The sequence below is a fragment of the Stigmatopora nigra genome, chromosome 19, assembly GCF_051989575.1.
Source record: "Stigmatopora nigra isolate UIUO_SnigA chromosome 19, RoL_Snig_1.1, whole genome shotgun sequence".
Classification (NCBI taxonomy): domain Eukaryota; kingdom Metazoa; phylum Chordata; class Actinopteri; order Syngnathiformes; family Syngnathidae; genus Stigmatopora; species Stigmatopora nigra.
Genome location: NC_135526.1, coordinates 4,502,289 through 4,522,856, shown reverse-complemented (window position 1 = coordinate 4,522,856; position 20,568 = coordinate 4,502,289). Strand labels below are relative to the sequence as shown.

Below are 20,568 nucleotides of genomic sequence, written 5' to 3'. Positions count from 1 at the left end.
TTACATGGCTACTTTATGAAAACTCAAATTGTTATTTTCATGCACTTGTAATTGGCAGTGGAGCAAGAATTATATTCTTATCCTTATGGTGATCTCGTTTAGCTTTCTTTTTTTTTTTTAAATTCAAACTTTGTATTGGATCTGGGAGTCAGTTTCAGCTATTAAAGCCACAGAATGCATTTGAGAGACAAGTTGGCGGAAGTTTCATTTTGCTGATGGAGCATCTGTGGCTCTTTGAAGTGTGGTGAGCCTTTAGGAAGCTCTATACGCTAACGCCAAGTTTGCCTGAGACGTCTCCACAGTAGTGCTGACTTTGCTGATGCAGAAGCTGTTGCCATAAAGGACTAGGCTCAAGTTATTTGTTGCTGGACTCTAAGGGGGATGTCAGGGGATGTTACGTAATCAGCTGCGCTTTGCAATTTGAGGCTTGATTCATGTGCACATACCATGTTAGGTTCTTACTAATAGTATGAATACAGCGTCAAAACTTGTCAGGATAGATGGTGACGATTTATCTGGGACTTGTTTTTGTCATTCAAAGCTCTGCTTGCCCATTGTGTGATCACAGTTTTTATTTTTTATTTTTTTAACCAAGACACTTGGTGAGTAAACCTCTACAAGGCGTCCACTTAGGAAGGGAAAGTCACAAATAGTGCTGCAACAATGAATTGGGGAAATTGAATAACGGGATTAAATAAAAATATGCATTGGTGATTCATTTACTTCGAATGGCTTTGTTTTGAAAGTGTTGTGTTTTGTTTAACTGATTTGGCAGGATGCAAAGCACAGTAATTATGACATAACTTGTCCAATCTTGACGTCATTGAGACTGCTCCTAAAACATCCCAAATGAGAACCTTTAGGTAAACATAAGAATGCAAAAAAAATCATATAAAACAATCATTATCTAATTTTGTCTAATGAGTTGCTAAATGTATGAGGACAACATTTTTGTTGTGCATTTATGTTGATCGGTTGAGCTCATTTTTAGTTCCGTTAAGCAAATTTTACAGATTACCGACGTTTACAGATAACGCCTCAATGTTTTTAATGCATAATATTCCATTGGGGCTCTAACCACCAAACCCATAATGTGATAAATTTGTTTCTGTTTCTCAAGATTTCTAGTAATATGCCACAATGGCTCACTCACCTTTCGCTGTGTGGAGAGTCGAGAGAGTCAAATGAGTCCCCATATTGGAGGGCGGGCCGATGGGGGTCATTGTAAGCGCAGTGTGCGGCCCGCCGGGCCCTTGCCTCCATGCATGCGGGGCTGCTGCATTTACTGGTCCCCACTGATGATGACATCATCCCAGGCGAGTCAGAAAGGACACTGTCCGAATGTTCTAGGCTCCACGTCCGCTCTTCGGGTCTGAAAGAAGATAAACAGCACATTTTTTAAAAAACATGTCTAGTCTTTTGGCCTTGAAGCGCTTCATACACTCACCTATGAGTTAATGAATGGGCACGTGTGGAAGAATTGTGAGATCTGGAAGAGGTGTGACTGACAGGGAAGGATCCTTCTGTTGCAGGCCGTATGACTCGTTCAGTTGCCGGGATATTCTTTGATATGTACTGGGTTGGAATAAAGCATGTTTCAATTTTGATTAGGAAAGTTGGGGGTGTTTTACAGGTTAACTTAGGTTGGCTTTAATCAAAAAGTATACAAAGAAAGATATCTGTCATGTTCACTCACATCTACCATTGGGATTTCTTCTGGTCCTGGTCCTGGGTGATTGGGTCCGTTAGCTAAGTTCCGATTGGGGTGTTCTGGACACATGTTCTGTCTCAAATGATTGTGCATCTTCTTTCTTTGTTTCCTACAGAGAAAGTCTTTGTCAATTTTTGCATGGTATATTGAATGCGTACTGTGATTGACTTTGCTGTGCAATTTGGAAAATAACTTACTTGGTTTTACAGTAGGCAACCACACAGACGATGCCAACCACCAACAGAGCCACACAAATACCCGTGATTGTCAGGACTCTCTTTTGGTAGAGTTCTTCTGCCTCTATCCACAGAACATAGCACAAATACACACAGTGAGATAGTGAGCTTTTTTTTATATGAGCAGCTTCCACTTTTAAACTGCATATTTATCAATATTTTAGCATTCCTGGCTTTTCAAGTGTTAAATCATCATATAAATAAAATTAAAACTAGGGAGCTTTTCCAGAGAAGACTTTAGTCCCTACTTAGTTTGCATCATTTTGGACTACTATGATATATATATTTTTTTAATTCCTGAATACTCTCTCAAGCAAATTGACAACACGTTCTATGGTGGATGGTATTATTTTTGTTTGGTACAATGGGTTATTATCAGTAATAATTAAAATGCTATCATTAGGCCAATTTGAACCACAATTATCATTAATACTCTCGTGGTTAGATGATTTAATATAAAAAGATAAATTATGGCATATTTCAACATGAAAAAGTCATGAAATATATGCAACAAATATAAAATAGCTATGTATTTTAACAAAAGAAAAATGTCAATGTTTCCATGTGTCAAAGGAAACCATTTTGAAAGTGATAAAATGTCCAATTTTAGGTCCAATTCCTCTCTCAATTCTCATGAGAACACAACCCCACCATGCGTCAATTCACTTGCTAGTGTTCATTTCACCCTCAAACCACTGAAGTACTTTTCTGGAAAAGCTTGAAGAAAATGTGAGCTGTCAAAAGAGGGATGGAAATAGCAGCAAACAGAAGCAAACCGTGACTGTAGGCTCTAAATATAGCACTGCATGCTCATATCAACAACTACTTTATAAAAGATCAATCAAACAGAGCATACTTTTTATACTTGATAGGCAAATTTCAATTCCGTTTATGAGAGAGTGAGGCAAGACACGGGTACTAAATCTCTATAAGTAATAGTAAGGGGGGGGGGGCGGCATATGCAAAGAGAAAGCAGGCTGGAGTTGAAAAGGCATCTGGCAGATACAAACATGATATGTCATGCTTGTTAAAGATGGAATGAGGAATCAAAACAGGAAAATGCGGCAGCGTGAGTCAGACGGTCGACTCGAGGGGTGCAGGTGATGGCATCCATGTTAATCATGTCTGATGGAGAATCAGTTGTAGGGTTCGAATACCCTAACCAGTGACATTATGTCCGACCAGAGCGGACACTGATTGGTTAATCGAGGGGGGGGGGGAACAACGCTAGGATTGACAAGTCACACCACAGATGGATTGGATGCATGTCAAAATGAATTGCTTTTTTTCTTTCTTTGTCCTTTTAGTATCTATGCACGACTAGGAATTAAAAGGGATTGTTCCATACCCATAAATTCAATTCCAAGATGATCTGCCATTGTAGACAGTTGACAGTCGGAAGTAAACACAAATAAAAAAAGAGAAACAAAACAGCAGATTATGAAAGAGGCACCTCCAAACATAGAGTTAACACTGAAGCTAGTAACTGGAAGACATTGTTAGTGACATTTAACAATGGGATGGCATGCAACACACAAACAAAAACCTCAAATTATTCTATCTAAACATACAAAGCTTAATGCATTGATACTTTTCATGCGTGTTGTGTGACATAAAGTGAAACTACACGTCGACGTGGCTCAGTTATTCAGCTTTGCATAAAAAAAATAATAAAAGAAATTTCCAAACACACCCTTGAAGGGACAAGTTCAAACACGCGTCTGGTACCATGATTGAAACAATTGCCCTAAATAAGAATAACTATACTTATGTAAAGGGTTGTTTCACTAAATGAGTTAATTTTTTTGGGAGATTTTGTGTCAAAACATGTTCTTACGACAGCACGTTTATGTTAAGCTATGAGGAGTATACGCCATTATTTTGCACGATGGGTTATCTCCTGGGGAAGGGTGGTGCCCCTGCAGGAAGCGGGTCTTTAAGTGTGGAATGGTTATGAGTACAAATGTGGGCGCGTGCCTGTATGTGTGCCTCCCGGGTGCGCACATGCTGGGCTTAAACGTGATTCATTGTCATAATTTGGTGTTGAAAATGTGAAATATCAACACTATTTTAAAAGTTCACTTGGAAGGTTAATCGCTACATCCATCATGCTCAAATATGACTTTCCAAGAGCAGTATTTTTACTATAGATAATCTTGTTTGATGAGCCACTGTTTAATAGTTATCTTTGTAATAGTATGTTGCTTAAATAGTGGCTTTACTTTGATCATAAAATTGAAATAATATTAAATAATTCCCTTTATGTGACGGTGAGGAACGTCTAATCAAATTGATGCAATCTCCTCTCATCCATTGTCGTCAATGGCAGTCAATGAATAAAGAATTAATGACATGTAACTTCCAAAAGGGCTCCACGCAATAGTTCAAGCTCTCAAAAAAAGTTGCTAAAGCCCAGAATGTGTTCACACAGCTGGATGAGAACCAGAGATAAATTCTGTCCTTGATTCCGCGGCACAGCTGCAGCAAGCTTAAATTGAATGCAGAGAGAGTTTGCTTCTCCCACACACCACGTTTTGTTCTGCTAAAGACAAGAACGCTAAGTAGGGTGCATTACTTTTTACTATAGGATGAACAGTGGAGAAGAACTATCAATCAATGTGAAGAGGGCAAACGGACAGTTTTCAACCACGTGGGCATGAAAGTCAATCATTTAGGGAGCCTTAATTATTACTATGTATTATCATGTAATATTGGCATTAAAAGGAAAATGTGTCACCATTTCCTGAGTGAGTTACTTTTCATAAAACATTGTTAAACTGTCAACACTGATTTTATTTCAAGATAAATGGCGATCATTTATAAAACTAGTACTTTAAGTGTTTTACTGCATCTCAGGGGGTGCGAACTGGCTCTCAGCAAAGTCTGATTTAACCCGATTTTGATTGGCCATAGTTAGATTAGACATGTAAAACTATGTTTTATCCAGTTAGGATACTATACAGAAGTAATGATATAATAGATGGCCCTACTATGAATTTTACATTGAATTTGGTGTAAATAAAGTTTAGTAGTGGAAACTATGGTAGTATAATATTGTGAGTTGACCTTAAATTCCTGGTTGTAATTCACAATAAATATCTAAAAACAGAAAGACTTTTCCAAGCAAGTGGTATGGTGCAAATCAGTAACAAGAGTAAATGTAGTTTGTCAGTGATAGCTATGTTTTGACTATTTAAACCATGTAAAGCACTTTGTGTGTTCTCTCTGTGATATATGACATTGTAAAGGGAAAGGAAGGAGATACGGTCAGACACGAGTAATGTGGTTACCATTACCCATAAATAATAGCTTTGAGCCTTTCTCTGGAGTGCTTTGTGTTCTTCCAAATAAATTTCTCTTCTTGTGAAAAAATAACCTTTTTTTTAAGAGAAAAGTGATGCATGAAAATACGCCTGTTTCAAGCATTTGTATCATTCCGAAAGCCAATTTGTATCTTAACCGAAAGGTACTGAACTAAACAAACTTGTTCTGCTTGGTAAAAACCTGCACCACTTAACATGAGAAAGCATTATCATTAGTACCTGCACCAAATGAGTGTCATATGATAAAATACATTGGGCTGTCTTTGCACAAAAAAAGCCTATTGGGTTATCTTGAAATGGATTGACATTACAAAACAGGACAAGACATGCAGAATACACAATAGACAGGACAATGGCCTAGTTATCTATGGGTCTGGACACACAAATATTGGGCTTAGTTTCAATAGCCGAATGTCTAGGCTACTCATGCACATGACTCGAGGGTAGTCCGACAGAAGAGTGAAGTTGACATACGGTAGAAACGTGCCATAACGTAGGTTTGACACCGATCACCAGTAAAGTCATTTGGACACCTGAAAGCCACAAAAAGAGGGGAGGGAGAGGAGGGTAGTGGATAGCAGGAGATTGCGCAGGAATAAGGGTGTGGTGGGGGGAGAGAGGGAGGAGAGGGTGGGAGAGAAAGAATTAGAACAACGGTTCGAGTAATAGACAGTAGAGCCCGAGTGTTCCCGTGAGTGACACCACCGTGCACGGCCCGAGTGCCCGTTGACCTGAGAAAGGGGGGGAGGAAGAGGAAGATAAAGAAGAGGATCGCGTGTTGGTGGGCGGGTGCACGGAGGAGTAGCGTGGGTGTTTCGGCGGGAGGCCGCGGAGGTAATCCAGTGACAACTGTGTCTCAGTTCTCAGCTGCTCATATCAAGTGAACATACTTTTGAAAGGATTGGGCATGCGCAACCGCAGAGGTTCATTCTTTGAGCATCGCTGGTCAAAGTATCCGTTGGGACATCTGGGAAGGAGCACACACGTGTTAACAAGGGGGGGGGGGAAAGCATCCAGGCGAACATGGATGGATTCAAGTTGAAATATGGAAATGTGTAGTATTTATATTGTACAAAAACCAACAAGGGAAGATTGACTTGACTTACAATTTCTTATAAATGTTAAGTCATTGTGCCTGGTTAAATATAACTTGTGTTTTTAATGCAAATGTGTAAAAAATAAAGTATTATCATAGGAATAATTCTTTTGTAATTGTAACATTCTTAAAATGGTAAGTCACGTCAAAGGTGGTCCAGTTGTTTGGATCAGATGGTGTACGTAATTTCAATTGGCCACACACGAAAAAGCACTGCTTGGAATCACTTTTAAACTGATTTGTCTCAATACACAGTTAGAAAAGTGACACTCAGTCCATGTGAATTTGTGAAGCTCCCCCAAAATGACATTAAACAGACCCCTGCCAAAGTTAAAACATTTGTCATCTGTGAAGTCAATACGTGCACAAATGTGGTATTAACATTTGGTTGCCTTGGATCCAGAAGGAAATCTGAATTTGGATGAAACCTGAACTCCTTTTAGCTACAGTACATGAGCACAACATATTCAAGCTGATGTGATGCAATTTGACAGAGATTTCAAGGCAGGATTTTCCATGTTAGCAGCCAGGACGCATTTTTTTATGTCAATCAAACTCAATGACATGGGAAACGGTCTCATTATGTTTTCATATACTAATTATTTTCCAGATTTTGCATAAAAATAAATCCCAAAATCATTAGTCTGTGGATTTTCATTACAAAAATGCAAGGATTAAACACTGTACCAAGTTAAGACATTTTAAAGTCTTTGCACAACAATCAATGAAAATGTTATTAGTCCTTAGATTTCAATTAAATTAAGACCAAAAAAAAGTGAAAAGATGCCCATCTACATTACACTAACACATAAGCACTCTCTTTTGGTCTAATGGAGGAAAAAAGAAGAGATCATTGCAGTGCTTTGAAGCTAATCAATACATCAATTGGAACTCTGTGCAGCAAAACCTAACGTGGACTAATGCTTATTCATTCTCTAGACATCTGTTCACAGCTTAAAGCTCCACTAGTGTGATAGATTCCAAATGATGCCTTTTTTCAAGCTCAAGAAAGATACTGAAACAATTACCATTGAAACCATTTAAACTCTTTTTGCATGCATGTAAAGTGCAGTTTTTTTCCATGTTGGGATGTGCGATATATTATTATAACTAAACACTTTACCATCACCGTCTTTTTAGCATGAGCTATCTTTCCTCATTAAAGTCCTGTTAGGATGAGTAGTTGCTCTTTTAGGAGCACCAACATTCTACTTTGATTCACAATGAGACCAGTAAGTCCAACAAAAGGTCATTGGCTAGCGATTTACTGTATTCACGCAACACCTCCCAGGAAAATCATAATGGCTTTCGTGGTCGCATAAAAAAACAAACATAAGTTGTGACAAACGATGAAAAAAAAGTGTGACTTATAGTCTGGAAATTTGAGTTAAGTCATCAGCATGGAAACGGAACTCGGTCGTAAGTCGAGGATCCCACATCCCATTCGTTTTGACCTTGTAATATGTTTTTGTTGCTCTTGACATACTACATTATAGGGATTCCATTTAATATGTTCAACAGGGCAAGGCTCCAATTAGTACTTCATTTGTGAGGTGAAAGTAACTAAAAAAAAAAATCGCTCACGGCTCATATCTTAACCTTTGCCCCCATTTGAAAAACTTTATCCACAAGACTGAATAATTGGGCATGAATGTAGGCTGAGCTGTCTGCACCACTTGTTTGGCCAGTGAGTAATACTCACTGATGTCTGGCCTATATTGAATGAGATGGCTGTGGGGGCAACAAATCCCTTGCGCGCCTTCACTGCATTATCCAACTCTTCTGGAGCTGTGCCCTGGGGCCGTGAGTGAATTAGCTACAGCAATTGAGTTATTGCTGCCTCCAATTTGTACATAGCGTATTGAACGGCTGTTGCGGCCATATCCGCATTGCTCGTCCAGCAAGTCGTCCTTTCGGGGGTGAACGGAACACTGGAGTTGCACCATTGTTGCATGCTCTCCTCCATCACAAGGGACTATGAAGTCTTGATATAGTGATGTATAGTCCAAGGGAACATGCAACCTGATATTTGACAAGAGGGGGATTCGTAGTGTGTGTTTCAAGTGCAAGGACAGGATTTTATTAGCTGGAACGGATTGGATCGGATTGGATATTGAACGGACTAAGGAAAACTAGGGCAAAAAAACGGTGCTGAAGCAGAGCTGCTCCACTTTTGCAGGGCTGAGCTGTCCATCTTTCATAAAATAAAATAAAATCTCACTGCACATCATGTTTTCCTATCACAAGACACCATCATATAGCTAGGCTGACAATAAATGAGTTAATAGTGTATCTAAATTTCACTCAAAACTGCCACTACAGCTTGTAAAAGGTTAAGATGACAAGCAACATGTTGACCCATGGGATGGATTACTTTTACAGTTTTTGTTATTATCATTTTCTGAGTACAGGAATGGCAATTGAGTTGACTTAGTGCACAAACTGCAGTATTGAAGTTGTTTGTAGGATATTAACTGGCTTCATGGAAAGCACACTTTAACCATGGTGTCATGATCCCCTTTGAGAGGACTAAATATAAGCAATGCCTCTATTTACCTCATTGGGGGGGCCTCTAATAGGTATAAATATTTGCTCCTTGCTACACACACTCATGACGTTTTCAAAAGAGCTTTTAACGCACAGCACTACGCTAAACGAGACTTAAAAGGATGACCGGGCCGATACCGCAATACACAACGGGTGGTAAGTTAGGCAGTATTTTCATCTGATGGGTTGCTGCTGTTGGAAAAAAAAGAACGACAGGAATTAATTGCTTTCAACAAAACAAGCCAAAACACAAACAGCAGGAAAAAAAGCGGATTCTTGCGGTGATGAATACTGAAAATTTTGTCAGGAAAATGTGATTTGCATTTCAAAACAATGAAGAAGAGAAAGTAAATAGATAACCTACTTGCAAGAAAGCTTGTTTATACCATGTATGAAGTAACAGTCACCGCCATTCACACAGAAGCTCTTTTCTGTGTCGTTGCATCTTCTGGTGTGGCCTGAGCCTGGAGATAGTGTTGTGGTTACTAGAAAGGAAAGAAAAGAGATATTTAGGATTTTAATATGTATTTTAAGTAATTGGCTGCCATTGTCAATAATAGACAAACCACATCTGCTCTATAAATGAACCACTTTTAGTGCTTTGCCATATTACCACAAGCATTTCTACTGTTCTAGGCCACTTTCTCATTGGCTGACAATGACTAACAATTCAAAAGGATCAAATCAATCAAATCAAAAGCCTTTTTGTCATCATACACAGCTAATTATAACAAAATTGGTGACATCTAATGTTGTTAAGAGTATAAAGTCATAATGTACAAAAAAGGGATAGAAAAAGAATGATGCCAATATCATATAAGTTATACAAAAGATCTTGGAAATTGTATTTATGTTTTAAAGAAGAAAAACAAATTATGACCCGAATAAGAATCCACAGTTTTGGTGACATGCATCACTCATATGACATCAATTTTAAAAAAGGTAACCTTTTTTTTCCTGCAGTATTTCCACCAGCTCTTGCTGTAGTTTCCCCAACAACGAGTATAATTGTGTCTCTCAGCAGTGTTGACACTAGCCTGAGAAGTTGTACGAGCAAAGATAAATATTTCCCTGACATAGCGTAGGAGTTGTTTATGCGCTGACTCAGATCCTTGGAATGGCCTGAAATGTCATGTATCTGCACTTAATCCCCCCCTGGCTGAACAGACAGAATACGTTCAGGGTGAAGGCTGCTAATCAGGAGTTGCATCGTTTGAAGGCAAAGGGGGGTGGGGGGGTGCGGAGAGGGGTTGAATAGTGAAGATCGGAGGGTCAGGCATGTGAAAGATGTGCTGCATTATGACATGCAATGGCTGCTATTTACCTGCTTTCAGGCACTAGCAATTTAGTCGATTGTGACAGTTTGTTGGGGGCTGGGGCGGGGGGTGACTTGGAGAATTTCCGACAGCAAATTCAGCGCAAGGACAATAAATCTAATTCAACAGCTGGAAAGTGCGTTTGGAGTGGATTCAGTTGGACCTGCGATGTGTGCTCTTTGCCATTAGGATGAGATGTCACAAGATCACATTTGTTACATCAGCTCTTTTCACTGCCGTTTTTTTCTGCCGTTATCAGGATTTTGCACAAAAAAATTACGTTAAAAAGACAGGTTTATTTTTCTTCACCATACGTGTGTAACTGCAAATGATGTTGTTTCCTTTCAATCTTTTTACAAGAATAAGTTGATTGATGAAAGAGTTGTTGGCAACTCCCTTATCGTCATTCACACTTGACTCATAAAAAAGATCAGTCAAAAGGCTGCAAACATTCTATAAAAAAACAATCATTTATAATTTAAAAGAATAGGCTAAAGATCCAAAAAGGTGATAAAAACATTTAACCAGGGGTGATTATAGAGATAATTACAAAATTGTTTAGACATTGGGTAGACTGAGTGCAAAAATATGTAAAAAATAAATAAATAAATAAACCACAGGGAGACACAAAACATATATAAACCTCACTCGGAAAGGTTCAAGGCGACTTTTGAAACACTGATAATTTCGCTGTCATAGTTTATTTGGCCCTAACCTGCGTCAATGTATATCCAGCACTAATCCCATAAGACAAAATTGACCACTTTTACCATATACACGTTCATTTGAGTTGTCATTAGTTAATTTGTTTTGCTTTTTGTGAATGGTAATACATTGCAGACGCACACAATCATTGAACGATACGCAATACCGCCACAAAAAAATACACCTAAAGTTAGTTTTTAATTCTTTTTAATCCTGCACCTGCAATTCTTGTTGTTAATTACAACAAAGTTCTGTAGCCTGGCAACACTGAGCAAATGTTTTGCTAAATATCAGAACCATCAATATTATAGAAATATCTGTGAGAGTACAATTCATTTTTCCCTAATAAACATCATATCAAGCATCCACCATCCAAATGTGTTACCCAATCGTGTATTAAAAACCAAAGAATCATTTCCCAAGCGAAAGCTTCAAATAAAATAGCAGTCATCGAGGTGTGCTGAAACTATTGTCTCATTCCCAAAGATGACAAGTGATAATCACGGGGAGAATTATGGGTAATATTTGTCATGAATGAACACATCACTCAGTGCCCGCCTCTCCGCCTCTTACCTCAGGCAAACTGCTATGAGGGCAAATTAATTGCATTCCGCTCCTCACCTCTGAAAAAAAAATAACTTCCTGCCATGTTTGGGTGATGACATGTTGGCTAAACATCAAAGAAGCCAGTAAAACTTTTGTACAGTCTTGCAGTAACTCTGAAGAATTTTAGTTGTTTTGTTATTGTTCTTTGTTTTATTTTATGAGGAGATAACAAAAAATAAAAAATCTACCAAAAGCAGAATAACTACTGTTGAAATTTGTGCATCTTCAATTACTGAAGAACTGAACTTTCATATACACTACTAAAATTAAAAGATAAATGGTCCTGAAATTAAAATAATTTGACACTATATATCCTCAATTACCAATTGATAATGGAGCATTAATACAGTATTTTCATATGATATACTTGGGCAAGGTCACCAAGGCAGAAAAATCGAACCCAGAACCTCTGGGTTGGACAATGGTTCTACTCCTGCAACACCCCTCCCATCATAAATAATGATATCTATACAATTCTAATCAGGCGATGTTGAAAAACGGAAGATAGAATGGATGAAAAAATTAAACTGTCAATATGCATGACAGTTACAAATATATGTGCTAAGCTCACTTCAGACTTAGAACCGATCAAGAATTACATTCCCCATACATTACGTATGTAAATAAGAAAACCAAATGAACAAGCATTTGGCGAAGACCGTAAGGGGGGAAAAACTCTGAGGAAGTAACCTTGAACAGAACCCAAGCTCTGTGGGACCAGCATCTGCCTTGACTGATTGGCTTGAGATGGAAAGACAGAGTAGAGTACAAGGATACGGACTAACAAGAGGAATTACCCTTCAGTATGGATGTGAGTGTGAATGGTTATTTATCTCATCACAGTTCAGGGTGTACCTATGTTTTTCCAAATAGCCATCAGAGATAAGCTCCACACCACCATATCCCTCATAGGGAAGAGCATTATGGAAGATGAATCTTAAATTTCGGCATCAATGGAATTTGGTCCCCACGTGTCACATGAATTTCCAAATGGGGAAAGTAATAGTAACCATCGAGAAGTGGCGTGGAGTGTGCATGGTTGTCCATCGTCTAATTGTGCCCTGCAATCGGCTGGCCACCGATTCAGGGTGTCCCCCACCTCTGGTCCGGAGTCAGCTGGGATATGCTCCAGCACCCTCGACACCCTAATGAGGATAAAGCGGTTCAGAAATTGAGATGAGATGAAAGAAGTGGCATTGCAGTTTTATGATCTCTTTACACTGCGTGGGATTAATGAATGATATCATCAGTTTTATTGAATGTGAAGATTCTTTTTGGAACAAGTTGTGGCCTGGTGTGCCACATGCCCTGTTTGTGTGTATATTCTTAGTTCAGGAAGTAGCACTAGGACTCAAGGTGATGCAGTGTTGGTTTTGGTTACCAAAACAGATTAAATGCACTGAATAGATGCCAATACTGTGACGATGTGACTAAGTTCCAAAGTGAAAAATGTATGGTGAGGCTTCAGTGAAGGGATACAATTATTTCTTGCAGAAAGTTGCTGCAATACAAACACACCTACATTGATCAAATGTTTGGCTGGGCTTTTTCACACTTGTCCGAAAAATAGTTGAATGTATTTCTCATGTTGTTGCAGATCCAGCAAAAAGTCAACATCCAAAAGGGACACATATCTTAATTGCAAACTATTTATCTTCCAAAGCAAACACGCTGTCACTATGGAGCTTCTCCAGTTAGCAATGTCAACTACAGCAGTGTTCGCTTTTCTATCCTTGATGATAATTATGGAAAGCAAAAGAGCGAGCCGCACTGTGAACAAGAATAGCACTGTCATAATTCAAAATTAAGAGCTTTGTTTGAAACAATTATCCTCTGTCTGCTTCTTTTGGGTTGTCACACTGTCTCCAGAGATTCCACATTAATTTTGTCTGCCATTTGTCCTCAAGAGGTAAAAAAGTGCTAATGAAGCCAAAAATAGACTTTATGGATGTCCAATAATCTCTCAAATTTCACGAATAATGTAGTCCAGACATTGCCACAATAATCAAAAAACTGCAAAGTAGGATAACCCCTATTATTACTAAAATACTACATATTTTCGCACCTACACAAAAAATACAAGTACACTAGTACAAATATCAAAAAGTAATTTATTAAATATTAGTTATAAGCATATGAAAAGACAAAGGCATTAATATATAAATATAATAATCTATATATAAAAAATGTAAATAATTTAAATACTGTACTCACAGTGGAATAGTTAGTTCCTCTCTGCCTGATGATATAAGTCCAAAAACACAGGTTAATGGGAGTTTAAGTCTAAGCACTCCTGCCCAGACATTGAAGGACAGCTCCCTCTCCACGAGATACAGCTTCAAGGTTTGGGTTGAAACAGTTTAAGAACGAGTCGTTTGTGAGGGCTTTCGTGATCCAGGCTTTCCGGTTGCTCATCCATCAGACAGGCAGCAAAGCTTTGTTCTTGATTTTTTTAATGCATGAGGACGATCGAACTTGTAGATTAAGGCTGGCTTTAACATGAAACCAACAGCAGCATTCCCACACATGATGATTATCCGCACTTTCAGTTCATCTTTGAATACTAATAAAGACAACCTCTTCCAAGAAGGCCAGTTTCCCCCATGTTAAAAACGTCCTCTGGAAGATAACCAATCATTCTCTTGAAATTGTCTAAGGGAACTCTTCCTCAACATGGCATTTTGCTGCCTCTTGGTCTGACAAGGAGGCTTCCCCATACAGCGAAACACTGTCTTCCAAATGTTCACTTTTTCATATTCATATATAATGCCTTAGTTGACTCAAGAAGCTTAGGAGGCATTTTACACGAGTTCAAAATCCAAACAATCCTGCAATAGTGTGGTTTTTGTGTGCACGTGTATCATTCTTCTTCTATGGTGAATTCCACTTCTTCTGCGCTGATTGCCAACAAATTTAGCGCCTAAAAAGTAGCGTTGCCTGATTTCCATCATTTTTATCTCCTGTTTTCTGCTTGCGAGTTTCAGCATTAATATTGACATTTTATGAACTTTTTTTAATACTTAATATAAAAAAAGACTGCAATGTACTGAAACCGCAAAGTGGTGAAGGATCACAGTATTCCTTTCTAGTTTGCATCCCTTGGCTTCATTCCAGACAACAACAAAAAAAAGATCTAGTCTCTTGAGGTGATCAGGTGCATTGCCCGAGAGTATGGAGGCCGAGCTTGTTTATCCGCGCTTACAATTTCACCAAGTTTGATTGGTTTTGAAGCTCAGGTTTCAACTTTCACCAGGCTTTTTTAGCCCAGGGGCCGAATGTGAGTTGGAGTTGGGGAGAGGTCTCCTCTGGGTTCTAAAGATCTACAGTGTTTAGCCATCAGCGCTTACCACTGACTTTGATTAATCCTTCATGGCCCAAGAACTGAAAAGTAAAGCTGGGGGTGCAAACAGGACCATCTGGAAACTTTCATAAACATGCCTGTCTTTCCACACTCTCCAAAGAATTCTAGGAAAATCGTAAAAATGAAAAAAAAGGGGTCCCTATTGCAGTTTTTTTTTCTCCTGGGGCACCGTGTGCATACATGCCGCAATCGTGAATGCGCTCACAATCAGTTACAAGCAAACCACAAACTGCAAATTGTGTTGTAAAGACATGCTTGGCGGTGCTAAATGGCACGCATCGGTTGAATTCATGAAAAGTATTCATCCTTTTTACTTTGGATCACAAACATTTACCGTTGCAATACAGTTGGACAGAGCGCAACCTCCAAAACGCAAGGCAGAATGTGAGTCTGTGTCAGGACCAAGGCAAAGCAGCTTCACTTACATCTGGACTTCGTTATGATTTCATGTTTTCAGTCACACAAAAAAGCAATGTTATCAGCATAAAAAGTATAAATCATGTGCCACAGACAGGAGGAGGAGGCACATATGTGTGCAAAAACAGTGGGCAGCCCTCATGACATTCTGACAGATACATCACATTTTCTGCAAACATAGATCATGGTACTTTTATTTGACTCAGCCACAAAATACTGGATAGTAAAGAAATATATGCCTATAAGGGCAGGGTGGTCAGCGACCTAAACCTATTTCCATAGAAAGTACAATTTGGACATCCCAGTAAAGTTCTAAATGAGAACTATATATGTGCACTATATTAGATAACCACATAGGCATTAAATAATAGATATTTTACTATTTATAGCACAGAATGAGCAATTGGATTGAAGAGTAGTACAACGTAATGCTAGTGTTAATGTGGTGGAAGCAGATGTATGATGCTCGTATAGCAGATGTAAAACAATCAATTTGCTTTACTTATATTGTATTAATAATCTTAAAAATGTGTCGTGATGGTAAAATACAATTAAAATAAAATTTAAAAATGTGAAAAATAAATATTCTACAGACCTCCTTCAGACAAGCATCAGTTTCCGTACATTACCTTTGTATATTCAATAAAGACTTATAATAAGATGATATTTTTTGACAAGCAATTCTGTCTAAAGCACCAAACAAAAAACAAAATGAAAATCCTACCATAAAACACTTTCCAAACACACCCATTTGTATTAATATACTCTTTTACACTCTCTTCTGTAAGATGAATGGCACAAAAATAACTAAAGAGGAATTACATGGGTGTATGTTGTTATGAATGCAACCATAATGAATATTTGAGCCACAATGGAAGCCTCAGCATACAAATCCAAACTTGGGGATGAAGCGGACCATACCTAGAACATTAATCTAACACCCACGACTGGCGCAGCTACCAAAAACCACTGTGTCGTCTTTTATACTCCTGAAGTCTGTTGCTGTGTCTCAGTCACATAACTGATATGCCTGGTCTTGCCTCCCTCAATCATTCTGACTCTCAAGTCAAATCAAAGAGCGGCCCAATGCACGATTGCACAACAGCTGCTGCAGTAGAGTCACACGGTGCATGCAGTACACTCAAACACGAGTGGCAAAAACCTACAGCAGGACCATCAGCGGACGACAGTTCGCAATTGGTCAATGCGCTGAAGCGAACACCTTTTTTAGGGGGATGTTTTTAGTAATAATTGCTACTAATTCTGCTATCACCAGTTTTCATTGACTAATTGAAGGATAAGATCTTGGCAAAGAGTATTAAAAAATAAATGATCATGACACACAGATCCATAACAATTGAAATTGTGCAATCAAAATAATTTATGTAACAGTTTGCCTCTCCATAGTTGAAACTGATGAGGGAATTGAAGGGGAACTTTGAAATAAGGGATAACATTTTGAATATGGTATGAGAATCGTGCTTTTAGATTAGATTAAACTTTATTCATTTGTCAATTGTTCAGAGAAATAACTCATCTATTTAGTTTATTTAGTTTATTTTTTTAGACCACAAAGTAGTCTTAAGTGACTGAATCATCAACGCCTCAGCTTGTTTTGAATGTGATTAACTAATAAGCAATCCAACACAATCCACAGCTTTGGTAAGGTCACGCATCGGCCTCTGAGATCCAGGCAGGGAATTCCCCCTGCATCTTTGAGGTCGATACGATGATCCACTGGCCCTCTTGCCATCCTGTGTCTAAACTCTCCTGACAGACAGCAGCAGCAGTTCAAGTGGATAGTAATACGCTTGTATTCATCCGGTACTTCCTGTAGAAGTGCCAGTTTCAGACAGATATGAGGATGCCTTCACTCAATCTGAGCAGCTCCATGTCACAAAAGGGTGCTTTTCGACTATTGATAATAGCCATTTATAGCTTAAGAAACCCTCCTGCTAATGAAGAATTAGGTATCACAGTAACGCTAATCAAGCAATAGTGACGACTACCTCCATTTCTTTCACACTAACTCGAAACATTCAGGCGCGAACCCACACAAAGGTTTAAAGGCAGCGTGTGAAATTTAAATTAGTAGCTCCGATGGCTTGAAATCTATCGCACACCTCCGAGGGACAGGTTCTCGGACCAGATGGAACATGTGTTCTCACTTTGGCAAATTATTTTTTATGGATTGCCATGTTTTGCAGTCATTAGTACAAAACAAAACGGGGAAAAAAGCACACAGGTTCTTAAAGTGTCATAAAAATAGCCATTTTGAGATGAGATGTCAGAGCTACGATAACACTAACGCGCCATAAAGCGGATCACATCGCTTGGGAGGTATCATGTCTTCATTGGCCGTCATCAAGAACAGCTGGCTTACATTTCGCAGGAAGGGCAGACTTTGCAGCCTTGTACCAGAAACACAAGGCGTATACCAAAGCACCATATTTGGGCCTAGCGCTCACAGTTGCAGACCATCTGCAAAGACCACACTATTACACAATACACAATTCCATGAAATCTTGTCCACACAACCATCTACACTTGCTGTACATCCCACGTCACTGTCTTTACTGTAAACTAAAGGATGAGTTTGCTGTCTGCGAATCAGCAAACACAGTTTTTTTTCTACTTGGGGTCCACACCTGCGTACTTTGGAACGTCCCTCCGGGTGGTAGCGACACGGCGACGATTCATATGCAAAAGGGGAGGTGGCGCATAAAGGACTAATGGGAGGTTTGGGATGAAAGACAGCTGTGGACGACATCGCTTTGCGTTCACGGGTTTTAGGTAAAGGAATGGTAAGTATATGTTTCGTAAAGAAAGTGTGAAAATACCTTGAAGTGCCCCATTTGGAACGAGAAACACACTCAACCCTTCCTGTCAGCCCTTTCTAGTTCAAAATAATTGAATCAATGTCATTATCCTATTAAGATGGCTGCATTTTTGCAGGAAATAAAATAATAAATGAACGGATTATTCTAAAACTATTGTAGTATTAACAAAAGTAGGGGGAAATACAAGGGTCCACATATTTATCATTGTTGTGAGCCTTGTTTTCTATAAATGGTTTGACATAAAAAGGCAAAACCAAAAATGATAATAATAATGATGGAATATCAAGGGAGTATAGCACGTAAACCAACTTATTTTCATGCACTAGCTCAGTACAGACAAGTCCTAGTGATGCAATGAATCTTTTTGATATTTGAACACATTAAGAAAACATGATGGTGCTTGTTAGTTATTTGGCTCTTCTTGAAGAAGACGAACTGCAACTAAGCTTAGTTCAAGTCACATTAGAGGGGAGGAAGACCACCAGGACAGCTGGGAGGCTTGAAGTAGGGATTCTTTTTATCATGCTATCAAATGAAGTCACAGATCAGTTTTGTGTCAGACCCAGGAAGAGTTAACAAAGCCGCACACACAGTACAACCTCATGTCACCTCCTGCTCACATCACTCAGTTACTCCAGTAGAACAGCTGCTTCCTCCTTGTACACACAAACATACACACATGCACGCGGTAATGCCCTCAGTCATTCATTTTGTGAGTATAACACAGCCTATAGCTTACTCTGGATCTCCTCTCGGAAAAGATATGTTATGATATTTCAATAACCAGGTTTTTTTCCCTGTCTATTGACTGCAATTCACCACTTATAACACGGTTGATTCAATTGGATTACAGGGAATTAAGAGAAAATGCAAAACTTGCTTCTGCCTGAAGACATTTTTTCAACTCAACATTATTATTTGAGTTCAGATGTTTAGCTCGGTCTAATGTTAGGATTAATAGGTCTAATGTACTGAATTCTGCCATCCTTCTCAGAATATAAGGATAAAACAAAGAAACTGAAGATCTAAGTATATGCAGCGGTGGAAGTTTGTACTTACTAGACCAGGGGTGGGCAAACTTTTTGGTCGGGGGCCACATTGACTTTAAAAATTTGACAGATGGGCCGAGTGAGGACAAGATAAGATACATATAAAAAAGTGCATCTGTTAACAGTACGTATGAACTGTGATTTTTGGTGATGAGAATAGTGGTATGGAATATGGATATAGTCTATATACAATACAAGTCTGTTGCCTCTTACCCTGAAGTGTATACAGTTCTAAACATAAGGAAAATACATTTTGACGTTGCTTTGGCGTCTTTCTATATGACGCAGATTTGTTGTCTGTTGTGTATTTCACAACCCCCTTATGACATCTGGTAGAGTTCCATCATTTCATTTTTCTAGGTGGATACATTTTCACTTTCATACAACTGACAAAATGAATCAAAATCTCAGTTGGAAACCGCTCTTTGCCAGGTTTATTTTTTTGTAAAAATCTGGACAATTTTGATTTGCTTTTCGCTCGATGTTTTCCATTTCTTATTGAATTATGCATGCTAATGTGAACCTTTGGGCCTGAATTGGAACCAAAGTTCTGCCAATTTGATCTCATTCTTGGATTATAGCACTATCAATGAAAGTGTAGATTTCTGGATCTGATCCAATTCAGGATTGTGTTGCTTTGGCAGCGATTTGAACCGTCCCGAATACAGTGTTGATTCTACGCATTAGAATGATGAGATTCAACAGCTGCCTCTTCAACAGTCAACTTGGCACATGTAAAGTAGCACATTGGCTGCACCATACCATGCATAGCTATTTCCCTATCGCTGACATATTAGGAAGTTGATTTATGTTTTATGCGTCAACCCTTTTGGCATTTTTTTGGTCTTCCGCCATATTAACTGCAATTCTTTGAGTGCTCTTGAGAGAAAAATGTCTTCTGGTACTGCAAAAATATTATACACCCTTCATATATCTTCTGCCAATATATTGTTTTTGAAATCTTATTACATTTTCAAACACAATTATTGCATGTTTATTTAAAACACATGCCCGGACTTTTCTTTGAGAAATTATGCCAAAATGTGGAACTTTTTTTCATCTCTCATTACTCAAAGGCATTATCGAAAAATGTCACTTTTATGTTTCTCAGACTCTATTTATTGCACTTTAGGAAAGATTTATTATTTTCTTTAATAGACATGAAAATCAACACTTGTCAAGAATGATTCTCTACCTTACTGGAAACCAAGATGTGATACAGAAGAGTCGGAAGAATGAACTAAAAGTTGGGGAAATTCTGTGTAGGCGAAGTGGCAATTGTGTTAATGCTTCAAGAACTAAACATGGATGTGGGCGCTCTTCAAAACAAAAGTGTGACACACTGCAGCTGTCACACGTTC

The 20,568-nt window shown here is 38.6% G+C and overlaps 1 protein-coding gene across 1 annotated transcript in view; it reads right to left on the bottom strand.

Moving 5' to 3' along the window:
• LOC144212219 (pro-neuregulin-2, membrane-bound isoform-like) overlaps positions 1–20,568 on the bottom strand; it is a 56,311-nt gene that overhangs the window by 3,257 nt on the left and 32,486 nt on the right. The window contains 7 exon segments of the mRNA XM_077739910.1: positions 1,154–1,372; positions 1,448–1,575; positions 1,697–1,820; positions 1,909–2,011; positions 3,296–3,319; positions 5,745–5,803; positions 9,278–9,398. Of these exon segments, the coding sequence (XP_077596036.1) occupies positions 1,154–1,372; positions 1,448–1,575; positions 1,697–1,820; positions 1,909–2,011; positions 3,296–3,319; positions 5,745–5,803; positions 9,278–9,398 (778 nt within the window).